This window comes from Canis lupus, chromosome 6, assembly GCF_011100685.1.
Source record: "Canis lupus familiaris isolate Mischka breed German Shepherd chromosome 6, alternate assembly UU_Cfam_GSD_1.0, whole genome shotgun sequence".
NCBI classification, from domain to species: Eukaryota; Metazoa; Chordata; class Mammalia; order Carnivora; family Canidae; genus Canis; species Canis lupus.
This window is the reverse complement of record NC_049227.1, coordinates 36,809,661-36,822,848: the sequence shown is the minus strand read 5'-3', so window position 1 is coordinate 36,822,848 and position 13,188 is coordinate 36,809,661. Positions and strand designations below refer to the sequence as shown.

General features: G+C 57.1%; 1 protein-coding gene across 2 annotated transcripts in view; it reads right to left on the bottom strand.

Annotated features, from left to right (window-relative positions):
• Window positions 1-13,188, bottom strand: part of PPL (periplakin) — a 44,255-nt gene that overhangs the window by 11,619 nt on the left and 19,448 nt on the right. For both annotated transcript variants that reach the window (XM_038540474.1, XM_038540475.1), the window contains exons 2-12: window positions 12,055-12,154; window positions 6,889-7,043; window positions 6,090-6,210; window positions 5,469-5,594; window positions 5,333-5,371; window positions 3,961-4,122; window positions 3,757-3,864; window positions 2,432-2,527; window positions 1,009-1,131; window positions 752-898; window positions 80-231 (exon numbers count right to left, since the gene is read on the bottom strand). In XM_038540474.1, coding sequence (XP_038396402.1) covers window positions 80-231; window positions 752-898; window positions 1,009-1,131; window positions 2,432-2,527; window positions 3,757-3,864; window positions 3,961-4,122; window positions 5,333-5,371; window positions 5,469-5,594; window positions 6,090-6,210; window positions 6,889-7,043; window positions 12,055-12,154 — 1,329 coding nt within the window. The remainder of the gene's footprint in view (window positions 1-79; window positions 232-751; window positions 899-1,008; window positions 1,132-2,431; window positions 2,528-3,756; window positions 3,865-3,960; window positions 4,123-5,332; window positions 5,372-5,468; window positions 5,595-6,089; window positions 6,211-6,888; window positions 7,044-12,054; window positions 12,155-13,188) is intronic.

Here is a 13,188-nt window from a genome sequence, read left to right as displayed (position 1 = left end):
GATGCCCAGGGCTGTGCATGGGGCCCGAGGGGCCCAGCGGGTGGGGCCGGCCCCTGCTGGCTCCCTGCGTGCCCCGTACCTGTCCACCAGAGCCAGGGCCTCGGGGTCCGTCGGGGGGATCACGAAGCAGACGGCAGGGGCAGTCAGCTTGTTCCCGGAGCTGTCTGTGAGGTCCCAGCTGTCCCCGTTGTTGCTCTGCAGGGTGTAGCTGTAGCCCCGGGAGATCAGGCCCTGGCAGGGGCAGGCCGGTCAGAGGGCACAGAGAGACCTGCCCTGGCCAGCGACCCAGGGCCCAGTCGCCGTCTCAGCCCACCCCCCAATCCTAGCCCGTGTCTCTGGCCCTCCCCAGCACACTGCACGGGAGGGAGTAGGGACCGTCCAGCCGTGAAGAGACACGTAAGATCTGATGTCTCAACACCCATCTGGATTTCCCTTTGGAGAACTGCCCCCCACTACTCAGGGTGGGCATGTGACGCGGGCCTGGCCAACGAGAATGGCATGTGCCAACCACAGTGACTGGTTTAGGCAGGACACAGAACTAAGCTGGTAGAGCAGAAGGTCAGGGCAGCGGGTGGGACCCTGGGCAGGGGGCCCGGGGGGTCGGCAGAGAGTGACCCCCAACTGCAGAGACGGACAGAGGTTCCCTAAAGACGTATGAGGCCCTGCATCCAGCCTTGTCACTCCCGAGACTTTTCAGTGACCTGGAAGGGGCAGATCTGGGCCCACCCTGGGCCCCCGGGCAGCAGCTCACCTGGTCACCCTCAAAGTCACAGAGTGCCTCCACAGGGATGGGCTTGAGTGGCGTCTCCCGGCGGTACTTGAGGGGTACAACCTGCTGCCCTCGCTTCTCCAGGCCCCGCACCACGTGCTCATACTTGTCCAGAGCCTTCTCCTGGTCCTGTATGCAGTGGGGGGAGGGCCCAGGTGAGACCACACACCGCCCCCCCATCCCCAGGTGGGAGCCGCAGGGAGGGGTGCGGAGAGGCCCTTGGTGTGCCCACCACTCACGTCCAGCTCCCGCAGCAGCAGCTCAATCTGGTACTTGTCCTTGAAGTCGGGGCCATATTTCTGGTTCAGGTCCAAGTCCACCTTGTGCAACAGCTCCTGAGCGTCCTTCATATCTCTGTGGAACTAGGGGAGACCAGATGACCCTATTACAGACAGAACACCACTGGGACACCAAGGGCTAATCCTGCGGTGGCTTCACGCCCACCCCTAGGCAGGGCTGCCCCCCATCCCCACCCCGACTCGCCCTGAATCTACAGGCTCCACCGCTCAGAGACACAACCCCCAACCCTCCCCGGCTGGGGACCTCTTGGGCCAGGTCCTTCCCACCCGTCCACACGATGCCATCTCTAGGACAGAGTAAGTGTCCATACATAGGTGCTGTTAAAGCTTTAAGCTCTTTTCCATTCCATTGCTCTCTTTGAGCTAGGGACACCCTGACGTCACGCTGCACCTTTCAAAGTCCCGGTAAACGGAACACAAGCCTCCCCACTTTGTTCTAGAACATTCTCTTGCCCGTTCTTTTGTCCATCAACTCAGAAATCACTCAGCTGTCCCCTGGGCTGTAACAATGAACAGGACTTTGAGATCCCTGTGAAGCTCGTAGCCCAGCGGGGTCCAGACACTGAACCAGGGGTTACATTAGAGTGCCACCTGGGCTCAAGAGTCCCCAGTCCCAAGAATCAGGTGACCAGCTCTTGTTAAAAATACACATTCCAAAAAAAATTTAAAAAATAATAAAAAAATAAAAATACACATTCCCACGGAAACCAGCTGGCATCCACCAGCGAAGAATGGAGAGAAAGACAATTTGGTCTGTCCACACAATGGCATGTGATTCAGCCATAAAAGGGAATGAAGTTCTGATTCATGCCATGACATCGATGAAGCTCAAACAGATCAGGGTCACGTGAAAGAAGCCAGACACCAAAGGCCACATAACACACGAGTCCACTCCACAAAACGTAGAGTAGGAAAATATTCACAGAGACAGAAAGATAGGTTAGAGGCCACCAGGGGCTGGGGGAGGGACAGAGAAGGGAGTGACCGTTTCATGGGCACAGAACTCCTGTGTGTGGGGGGACAGAAAAGTCCTATAAACCTTCCCAAGGTGAAGGCTGCATGACACCATGAACGTCGTAAATGACAGAGGATTGTGTACTTAAAAACAGCAAAAATGGCAAATTTCCTATTACATGTATTTTACCAAAAGGAAAACCCCACGCTCCTTCCTGGGCCCCACAGGTGAGTCCGATTCTCTGGGCCTGGCAAGCTCGGGGGCACAGCCACGTACGCCCTCAAAAGCAAGGGCACGGGCAGGCTTGGGAAGGCAGCCCCGTGAGGCTCCTGGAGGCTCGGTGCCGAGGCCACGAGGTAGGCGGGCGGGCACCGAGCGCTCCCAGTCATGCTCTGGGGCTGCGGGTACCTGGTGGTAGTCCTCCATGTACTTCAGGTGACTCTCCTCACAGATGAGGAGGTTCAGGTACTCCTTCCAATCTGCGTGCACGGCCTCCATGTGCGCCTGCCCAGAGAAGGGGGTGGGGGCAGGTTACTGTGTGGCAGGTGCCTGGGATGCCAAGGGATGAATGGCAGGATTCTGGACCTGAATGGTGGGGGACGGGGCACCTGGCATCTCCCTGATTGTGGCTCCCACCGAGGCAGCCAGCTTCCTTCTGGGCATGGGAGGAGACACGGTGAGGAGCCAAGCAGGGATGCCATGTACGGGTACTTGGGTTGTGCACTGCACAAGGGACAAGTAGGGGCTGCATCTCCCCAGACAAAGTAGTGCTTTTGAAAATGTTCACAGGAAAAAAAAAAAAAAAAGAAAAAGAAAATGTTCACAGGGATGCCTGGGGGCTCAGTGGTTGAGCATCTGCCTTTGGCTTGGGGCGTGACCCCGGGGTCCCGGGATCCAGTCCCACATCGGGCTCCCTGCATGGAGCCTGCTTCTCCCTCTGCCTGTGTCTCTGCCTCTCTCTCTCTGCTTCTCATGAATAAATAAATAAAATCTTTAAAATAAATAAATAAATAATAAAATAAAATGTTCACAAAGGCACTGTAGAGGGTTGGATGGTATCCCTCCCCTCCCCAAATCCATGTCCACCCAGAACGCAGAATGTGACTTTATTTGGAAATAGGGTCTTTGCAGCTGTAACTGAATAAGGATCTCAAGGTGAAATCATCCTGGATTTAGGGTGGGCTCTGAGGTCTGCTGACTGGTGTCCTCCTAAGAAAAGGAGGTGACACACAGAGCCACACAGGGGAGGAGGCTACGTGAAGACAGAGGCAGAGATACGAGGGACGCAGCCCCAGGCCAAGGAACGCCACCACGGACTGCCGGCAGCCAACCCCCAGAAGCAAGGAACGAGCGTGTCCTAGAACCTGGGGAGGGAACAAGCCTGCCAACACCGTGATTTCGAACCCCTGGCCTTCGGGCTGTGAGAGAGGACGTTCCTGCTGTCTCAGGCCACCGAGGCTGTGGTCGTTTGTGACACCAGCCCCGGGAAACTACTGGTACCGCCTGGGCTCAGAGGTCCAGGGGCGATGGCAGGACGTGGCAAAGGATGGGATCGTGAGAGGAGATGGGGTCAGACGGAGGAAGGGAAGACAGCATGAGGGACAGGCATACAGATGCAGGATGCAGGACCCCCCCCCCCCCCCGCGGGGGCTGGCTGCCTGGGTCCAGGCGGCCCACAGCAGAGGCCGCCCTGAGGCCCCCCTGGAGGAGGCGCCCCCCCAGGGCACACGCACCTCAATGGAGTTCCTCCCGGGGTGCTCGGCGGCCAGCAGCTGGTCACCCTCACTGTGCAGCTTGTTAATTCTCTCCTCTTTGGCCTCAAGGTTCCGGTTGATGAAATTCTGCATGGGGGCCGCGGGGATGGGGGGTGCTCAGTGCCCAGCAGGCGGCCCGGGCCCCCGCCCCCCGCCCCGCGCCCTGAGGCCCCCCAGGCCCACCTCGTACTGGCGCCGGCGGCTGGGGTAGTCGAGGTTGCGGTCGCTCCAGTCATACTGCACGCGGCCCTTGGCCTGCTGGTCCAGCCAGTACAGCTCGTTGGTGCAGCGCTGCATGTAATCCTGCAGCGAGCTCAGGTGCTGCTGCCGGGCCTGCGACGCCGCCTGTGGGGGTGGGGGTGGGGGTGGGGGGGCAGGCTGAAGCCTCCGTGCACCCCTCCCCTGGGCCTCTGGCCGCGAGGGCAGGCCCAGCTCCACACTTCCCGCCAGACCCCCCGGACGAGTCACCTGACCGTCCAAAGTGCATTCATTCATTCATTCATTCATTCAGTAGCCGTCCCCAGTGCCCTAAGTGCCGGGCTTCGCTCCGGGCTCTGAGCACGGAACTCTTCTGTGGAGACGTGCGTTTCCCCAGGCACAAAGTGGGGGTGACAGCAGCGGCGATCTCACGGGACACCGAGGCTGTCCCACGGTGCTCGGTATGTGTGAGCAGCCACAGCTTCCACTTCCATCTCCATCACGTGCAGAGGCCGGGGCGCAGGAGCAAATGCTACCACCTCCCGCGGGAGGGGTGCAGGGTGCGGGGCAGGGAGGAGCTGGGGTGGGGGGGCGGGAGGGCAGCTGAGGCCTACATGGACCAGGACCCTGCGGGGCCCTCCTCCCACTGCAGCCGAGCCCAGCCCGGGCGACAAGGACTCCAAGGGCTCCATCACACTGATCAGGAAACCGAGGGTCTGAGGGGCAAGTGGCTCCCTCGAGGTCTCCCCACCGAGGGATGGAAGCGCCTGGCTCCAGAGCCCTGCGTCCCGTCCCCCGAGGCGTCTGAACCAGCTGTGGCAGGAAGCGTTTACGCATCACCGCGCGCACTCTTACAAGGAACCCGTTCCTGGGCCGCTGGGCCGCTCAGCGGTGGAGCGGCTGCCTTCGGCTCAGGGGCTCAGGACATGATCCCAGGGTGCTGGGATCGAGTCCCGCATTGGGCTCCCTGCGTAGAGCCTGCTTCTCCCTCTGCCTGTGTCCCTGCCTCTCTCTCTCTGTGTCTATCATGAATGAATAGGTAAAATCTTTAAAGAAAAAAAAAGGGAAATCGAAAACTTTTGCTTATAAAGCGCAGGGCATCATACTTGGCACACAGATGGTGCCTAGTGAGGAAATAAGAAGTGGACTGTAGGATGGGCTGTATCCAGGGGACCTGTTAGGGTTTTTTCCACTAGCAAACCACAGCACCTCTCAGGTGGGGGCTCAGGGTACAATCTCCTTCACACGCAAACCCCTTTCATTCTGTTAGAAATGTTTACTGCACACGCTTCCTGTCCCCCCAATCCCCCCACATCCCACCCTCTCCCCTCCCATTCCCCGGGGGCCGAGTTCTCACCAGCAGTTTCTGGTACTTGGCCTGGAGTTCGCTGTTCTCCTGCGGATAGAGCCGGGCTGCGGGTCACAGGGAGGCCGCAGGCGTGACCCCTCCTCCCCGGGGCCCAGGCCCAGGCCCAGGCCACCACCGCACGCACCTTGCCGCCGTCCTTGGCCAGGTGCGGCCCGATGGCCTTGACCTCGTTGTGGAAGATATTGTGCTGCTCCACCTGGTGATCCACCAGTGGCAGGTCCGTCCCAAAGCCCTGGCCGCTCAGCTTGTCCTGGGAGGGCGGGCGGAGAGACCATGACAGAGGGTGGGCGAGGGCCCCGAACTCGCAGCCCAGCCACCCCAAGAACCAAGGAGGGAGCCAAGGGGCCCCGGGAGAGAGGCGGGGTGGAGGGGAGACTGTCACCTTTGCCACCGTGCCCTACACGTGTCATCTCACTGAATCTCACTGTAACCTCAGAGGCCCCCACGGTTGTCATTTCCATTTCACAGATGGGGAAACAGAGGCCTGGTCGGGGGACACACAACCCGGAGACGGGCTAGCCTGCCTGGGCCCCGACAACCAGAGCTGGAGAGCATTCCCGGAGGTGCCCAGTCTCCACCACTTCGGCTGAGGGACACTGGGCCAGGCGCTACACCTCTGAGCCGTGCTCTTCTCACTGGTGCCGACGTCGGGCACCATCAGGAGTGTGACCCTCTGTGAGGCGGGACCGTGGAAGCCGTTGGATGGCGGGGTACCCCCTGCCCACAGCTGCAGCCTGGGCCGTACCAGCTTCTCATCCACCAGCGCTGCCCAGTTGACCTGTGGGTCCACCTCCTTCACCACCAGGTTGTAGATCTGCTTGTGTTTCCCCCGGAGGCTGATCACGCGCTCCTTCAGCTGACGGATGCTGAGTGGGGAGAGTGGCCATCCTGGTTGGCAGGGCTGGTTGGCAGCCCCACTGCCCACCCCCTTCCCCCGGGAGGGGCCTCCCACCCCAGACCCTGGCCCCGGGGCTTTCTGCTCAGTGGCCTGGAAGGACACGGCGACCCAGGCCTTGTCATCCAATCACTGACATCCTCCCTCGCCCTTTCTTCTCCTATCAATGTATTCCCAGGGCCTACTGTGTGCCCAGAACCATAGAAGGTTCTGGAAGAAACAAGCAGGTCCACTGCTCCCCGGAGCCCACCATGGAGCAGGAACCACAGGGGTGGCCTGGGCCAGGACAGGGATGGCGCAGAGAGGCCCTTGCCCTTGCCAGGGTGGGGAGTGCAGAAGGAGCTGGGAGGCATTTTGGGTGCCAGTTTATCCACAGCTGAGCTGAGGGGGGTGCGGTGAACACGGGAAGCTGGGAGCGGGAGAGCGTGCTCAGGAGCTGGGAGGCGGGACAGCGTGCTGGTCAGGGAGCTGTGGTCACACTGGGACCAGAACAGAGGACGTCAGTGCTGAGCCTCAGTCTCCCTGAGGAGGGAGGATAACCACACCGTTGGGCACATGCCCCTTGGTGAACCCCGCGTTGGGCTCCGGAACACTGAGCGGCCTACAGCCTTCCTGCCCTGTCCCAGGGGCCTGGCGCGGGGGGACCTACTCCTCGGCAATCATGTCTCCTTGGGGATGCTTCATGTGCTTGGCAATGGCTGCGTCCGCCTCTAGCACATACAGCAGCTTCTCTGAGTCCGACACCTTCTGCAGGGTCACGTCCCGGTGCTCGGGCTGTCGGCCCTCCTGCAGCCGGGCCAGGTCCTGAGAGAGTCAAGACAGGAAGGGGGACAGTGGATGGGGACCCGGTGGGCACTGTCGGGGTGGGAGGGGCGGGGGGAGAGGGCCAGCAAGGGGCTCCCCGGGCCCCCCTTTCTTCAACAAACAGCCCACGTACCCACTTGTGGGGGCTCTGAATGAACAGGCAAGGCTCCGCCCAGCCCGGTCAGATAAACACAGAAACCTCACGGAGGTAAATACAAGTCCATACAAGTCGGTGTTTATCAAGGAAACACACCGGAGGTGCAACAGCAGGACCTGCTTTATATCCGGGGATGAGTGAGCCTCCTCGGAGGCGGTGACATAAGCTAAGAACCAAGGATGAAAGGAAAGAGTGTTGTAGGCAGAGGAAACAGTCTGTGCAAAGGTCCTGGGGCAGGAAGGCAGGCTGGGGAGGGAGGTGGGAGACGTGCAAAGCAACGAGGCCCCATCTATCCTTAATGGCAATGCCTCAGGGCTCTAACAGGGCAAGAGCACAGCCAGGAGGGCGGCCAGCGGTGTGACAAGGCCGGGTGGGAGCTCACGGTGGCTGGTCGGGGGCGGCAGCTGCAGAAATGGTGAGAGTAGACAGAGCGGGTGGATATTTGGGAGGCACGGTCTGTGTTGCTGAAGGGACAGGGTCTCTGCTTGTTCATTCATGGGAGACAGAGAGAGAGAGAGAGAGAGAGAGGCAGAGACACAGGCAGAGGGAGACGCAGGCTCCATGCAGGGAGCCCCATGTGGGACTCGATCCCGGGTCCCCAGGATCACATCCTGGGCCAATGGCAGGCGCTAAACTGCTGAGTCACCCAGGGATCCCCCTCTGCTTGTTTAGGGAAAGACAACGAAAGGGCAAGCAGGGCAGCAAGAGTCTTATACGTCAGATACACCTAATAAACCTGCTGCAAAAGCAAAAAGAAGGGGCACCTGGGGAGCTCAGCAGTTGAGCATCTGCCTTCGGCCCAGGGGGGATCCCGGGGTCCTGGGATCGAGACCCACCTCGGGCTCCCCATAGGAGCCTACTTCTCCCTCTGCCTGTGTCTTGGCCTCTGTCTCTGTGTGTCTCTCATAAATAAATAAATAAAATCTTAAAAAAAAAAAAAAAAAAAGCAAAAAGAAGCGAATGAGGTGATGTGCTTCCTGATCCAGAATAAGGACCAGACCCCTCTGTTGGGAGAAGAGAAGGCGCTCAGCCCATCCGTTCCCCGGCCAGCTCCAGGGAGGCTGGGGGGCAGGTGGGGCCTGGCGCCCCGAGAGGCTTGGAGGGGAGGCCCGGAGTGGGGCTGGGCGCTCTCTCCACCCCGGGGTGGGGCTGGCCAGTGGAAGAAAAAAAAATACAATAAAGCCTCAGGGTTCTTGGCCTGGATGGAACATCAGCCACTCCATCATTTCCAGCTGATCTGCAGCTCTCGGGCAGTTACAGTGTCAGAGACTAATTCTGCAGGAGGGGAAGCAAAGTAATCATTACCTCATTCACGCAAACGCTGTGTGGGAACGCAAGCCCTCTCGAAACCCGCTAGCCAAAACCAGAAAGAACATCGAGCCGAGGGACGCCACGTAGGTGTTCAAGAGCTCACAGGGGCAACTCGATGGATGGCGAGAGGTCGGCACGGCGGTACCTCTGGGGAGTATCGATCGGAAGGTCACGGGCCAGCTTTCTGGGAAATGCTCTCTGGCTTGACCTGAGCAGCGGTTACGTGGGTAACTATGGACGCAAAGGCCCTTCAAATGTGGACGCTTTCTTTTTTTTTTTTTAATGTTTTATTTATCTATTCATGAGAGACACACAGAGAGAGGCAGAGACACAGGCAGAGGGAGAAGCAGGCTCTCCATGGGGATCCTGGCGTGGGACTCGATCCCAGGACCTCGGGATCACCACCCGAGCCAAAGTCTGAGCCACCCAGATGCCCCTAAATGTGGCCACTTTCTATATACTTTACAGAATTTACACCTCAAGTAAAAGGTTTTATGAGTAAATATAACGCTTAGGGGCTGATGTATCTAATAATTACACACACGCTGGTGGGTGGATGAGTGATAAAGCTAATCCAACAGATGTTACTTGTGGAATCGGGCGGGTAGGGATATGGATATTCTCTGTGAAATTCCTTCAACTTTTCTGCATGTTCAAAAATTTGGGGGACGCCTGAGTGACTCAGTGGTTGGGTGCCTGCCTTCAGCTCGGGTCTGAAGCCGGGATCTGGGATCGGGTCCTACATAGGGCTCCCTGCGGGGAGCCTGCTTCTCGCTCTGCCTGTGTCTCTGCCTGTCTCTTTCAGTCTGTGTCTCTCATGAATAAATAAATAAGATTAAAAAAATTTGGATTGAGGGGGACGTCTGGGTGGCTCAGCAGTTGAGCATCTGCCTTGGGCTCAGGTCATGATCCCAAGGTCCTGGGATCGAGTCCCACACTTGGCTCCCCGCAAGGAGAATGCTTCTCCCTCTGCCTCTGACTCTCTTTGTGTATCTCTCATGAATAAATAAAATCTTTAAAAACTAATAAAAATTAATAAAAAAATTTGGATAGAAGGGTGCTTGGGTGACTCAGTCGGTTAAGCATCTGCCTTTGGCTCAAGTGATGATCCCAGGGATCCCTCAGCAAGGAGCCTGCTTCTCCTTCTCCCTCCACCTGCTGCTCCCCCCACTTGTCCTCTCTCTCCATCAAATAAATAAATAAAATATTTTAAAATCTGGGTAGACAAAGAAGGTTATATATTGTATAATTCTGTTTGTATGAAACATGCAGAACTAAATCCATAGACACAGAAAGCAGAACAGGGGGCAACGGGGAGGGGGGGTGGGTACGAGGTTCCCTTTGGGGGAACAGAAATGCCTTGGATCTAGAAGGAGGTGGTGGGTGCCCCGCACTGCGAATGTAGTACAGGCCACTGACTTGCACGCTGTAAGTGGTGAATGTTATGTTATGTGAATCTCACTTGAATGTTAAGAAAACAGGAAAACTCAAGAGAACTTTTGGGTAATGAATAGAGACATCTTCTGAGAAGATAAAGGGTGGGAGGAAAGAAAAAGAAAGTAAAAGAGGAGTCCATATGGTCGTCAAAGCACAGTTTCTATTTTCAGGTTGGTTCATCTAAATTTAAAAAACAGTTTAAAATTATTCCCCAAGTACATCCTTGTTACTGTGAGTCACTACTCTAAGCAAATAAAAATGAGAGCCCTAGACCCCAGTCACACACACGCACACACACACACACACGCACGCACACACGTGTGCCCAGAGAAGGGTCAAACAGATATGCCGAGATGTTAATAGCTGAGCAATCTCTCGGGCGGTGGAATCACACGATTCCAACTTGCTTTTGTTATACTTGTTTATCAGCTCTGAAATATTTGCAACAAACCCATATTACTTTTATTAGGACAAGAACGGACACACCCAAAAAGCTGTTTTCACTTAGGAAAGAAAATTGCACGACGCCATGAGAGGAGGGGAGCGAGGACTGTGCGGAGGAGCTGGGCCCTGGACTGAGCGGGCAGCGGGGCAGCGGGGCACCGGGCAGGTGATGGTGGCAGGAGCCAGGGGAGGGCTGGAAAGGAGCTGGGGGAGGGCCCCTGGCCGGAACAGAGGGCTCCACCCACCTTTCCTGCCCACTTCCCCACACCTCCTTTCTCACTCCCGGCTGTGCCACCCCCTTGCCCATCCCTCCTCGGGTGGGTGGACACCTGTGTGGTCAGGGGGGGTGGGCAGCCATGGCTGGGCCAGGCCTTGAGCTCCCTTCACGACCTGTCCCCCTTCTGTCCCCCACTCCTCTGGACCTGCCTCGCGGTCACCTCCTGGGCAGGGATGCAGATGAAATAGAGACCATCCAGTCACGCTCAAATTTCAGGATAATTCATAGCATAAGTATATCCCAAACACTACATGGGCTATCCCTCTAGGACACAAAATTATGTGTGTTCTGAAAGTCAAATTTAACAGGATATCCTGTCTTCTTATTTGCTGAATCTGGCAACCCCACCTCCGGGATGCTTCGGGGGCTGGTTCTGCCACTGATGAGTCACCTCGCTCTCCCTGAACCTCAGTGTCTCCAGCTACAAAATGGGTTTAAGCTCAACCGCACTGGCCTGGGGAGGGTTCAAAGGGATGACCATCCTGGCAGCTCACAGGTGTGAGTGGAGCTCAGCATCCCTCATTGTAGAGACTCCTCAGGAGACCCTGCGGCTCTGAGCTGCTTGTCACAGAAGAGGAAAGGGAGGGCAGCCCGGGTGGCTCAGTGGTTTAGGGCCTGATCCTGGAAACCCGGGATCGAGTCTCACGTCGGGCTCCCTGCCTGGAGCCTGCTTCTCCCTGCCTGTGTCTCTGCCTCTCGCTCTCTGTGTGTCTCTCATGAATAAATAAATAAAATCTTAAAAAAAAAAAAAAGAAGAGGAAAAGGAGATACAGGGAACATGATTTGCCCAGCTCCTTCCTCTCTCTTCTCTGAAAAGAGTTGGAGCACATGCGTCTGAACGGCAGGGGAAGTGCAAGGACGAGGACATCGATGATAATACCGAGCCCTTCGATACACCTGAATGATCTCACTGAATCTTTACAGTGGCCCAGCCGATGGGAATGATCACTTTTACCTTGTTGGAGGGAATCACAAGCATAGATAGGTAAGGTGACCTGCCCAAGGTCACACAGTAAGTGGCAAAGCCGGGGTGCTAAGCAGGACCTGGTTCCTGAGACCAAGGTTCTCCTCCAGACGGGGCTCCATAAGCTGCAGGAGCTTAGCCCCCGGGGTGGGGGGCTGACACTATCAGCAGTAACGCCGTCTCCCCAGCTACACGCTGCTGACATTTGGGGCTGGACCACTCTGGGGGTGGGGGTGTCCTAGGCCCTGTGGGGGTTGGTCAGCATCGCCAGCACCCACCAGATGCCCGTCCACCCCACAACCCCCACTGCGACGGCCACAAACGTCTCCAGATGCGGCCACATGTTCCCCAGGAACAGAATCCAACCCCTCCCGGGGAAGAACCACTGGGTGCAGAGGTGGGGGGTGGGGGGGACACTCACGCTCTGCATCTTGGCCTCCGTGTCCACGATGTTCTTCTCCACCTGGTCGGCATTCTTCTGCAGCTGCTCGATCAGCTCCGACAGCTCCTTGTTAGAGATGCTGCGGGCAGAAGACAGGGGGTGGGCCAGAGCCAGCGGGGTGGCCAAGACCCCAGCAGCCTCAGAGGGGGGCCTGGCTGCCCACCCCATCGCCTGCCCCAACCCTGGGTGACACCACCAAAGCCACAGAAACGAGGCAGCTTGCAGTGCCTTTACTGAGGTTTTTTTTTTTTTTTTCCATATGTTTTATTGGGCTATAATACACATACCATCAAGTTCACCATTTTAAAGCCTATAATTCAGTGGGTTTTAGCGTATTCACAGGGTCATGCTGAGGGGTGTCCAGCCCTACCTCTGTTGTTGCTGTCTTTCAACAGAGGAAGAAACAAAGACCAGAGAGGGAGTGCAACTTGGCCAATGTCACCCAGCCGGCCAGTAATGGTCAAGATTGGCACCTAATTCCCCAAACTCCATTGAAAACCCTTCTGTACTGACTCCAAGGCAGAGCCCGAGCAGCCAAGCACTCAGAAGTTTTATTCTAGGGATCCCTGGGTGGCGCAGCGGTTTGGCGCCTGCCTTTGGCCCAGGGCGCGATCTTGGAGACCCAAGATCGAATCCCACATCAGGCTCCCGGTGCATGGAGCCTGCTTCTCCCTCTGTCTATGTCTCTGCCTCTCTCTCTCTCTGTGACTATCATAAATAAATAAAAATTAAAGAAAAAAAAAAAAAGGGATCCCTGGGTGGCGCAGCGGTTTGGCGCCTGCCTTAGACCCAGGATCGAATCCCATGTCGGGCTCCCTGCATGGAGCCTGCTTCTCCCTCTGCCTGTGTCTCTGCCCATCTCTCTCTCTCTCTGTGACTATCATAAATAAATAAAAATTAAAAAAAAAAAAGTTTTATTCTACCTACACTCATTAAGCACCTACTATATGCCAGGCCCAGCACGGCACACAGAGAAAGCCTCACCCACCGACAGGTCATCCCCTAGATGGGGAGGAAATGAGCATTTACAGAAATAGTCACAGATGGAGACAGGCATGGTGGCGAGGGGATGCCCAGGGGAGCCTCCTGCCTGGCTGGGAGGGGTTGGGACTG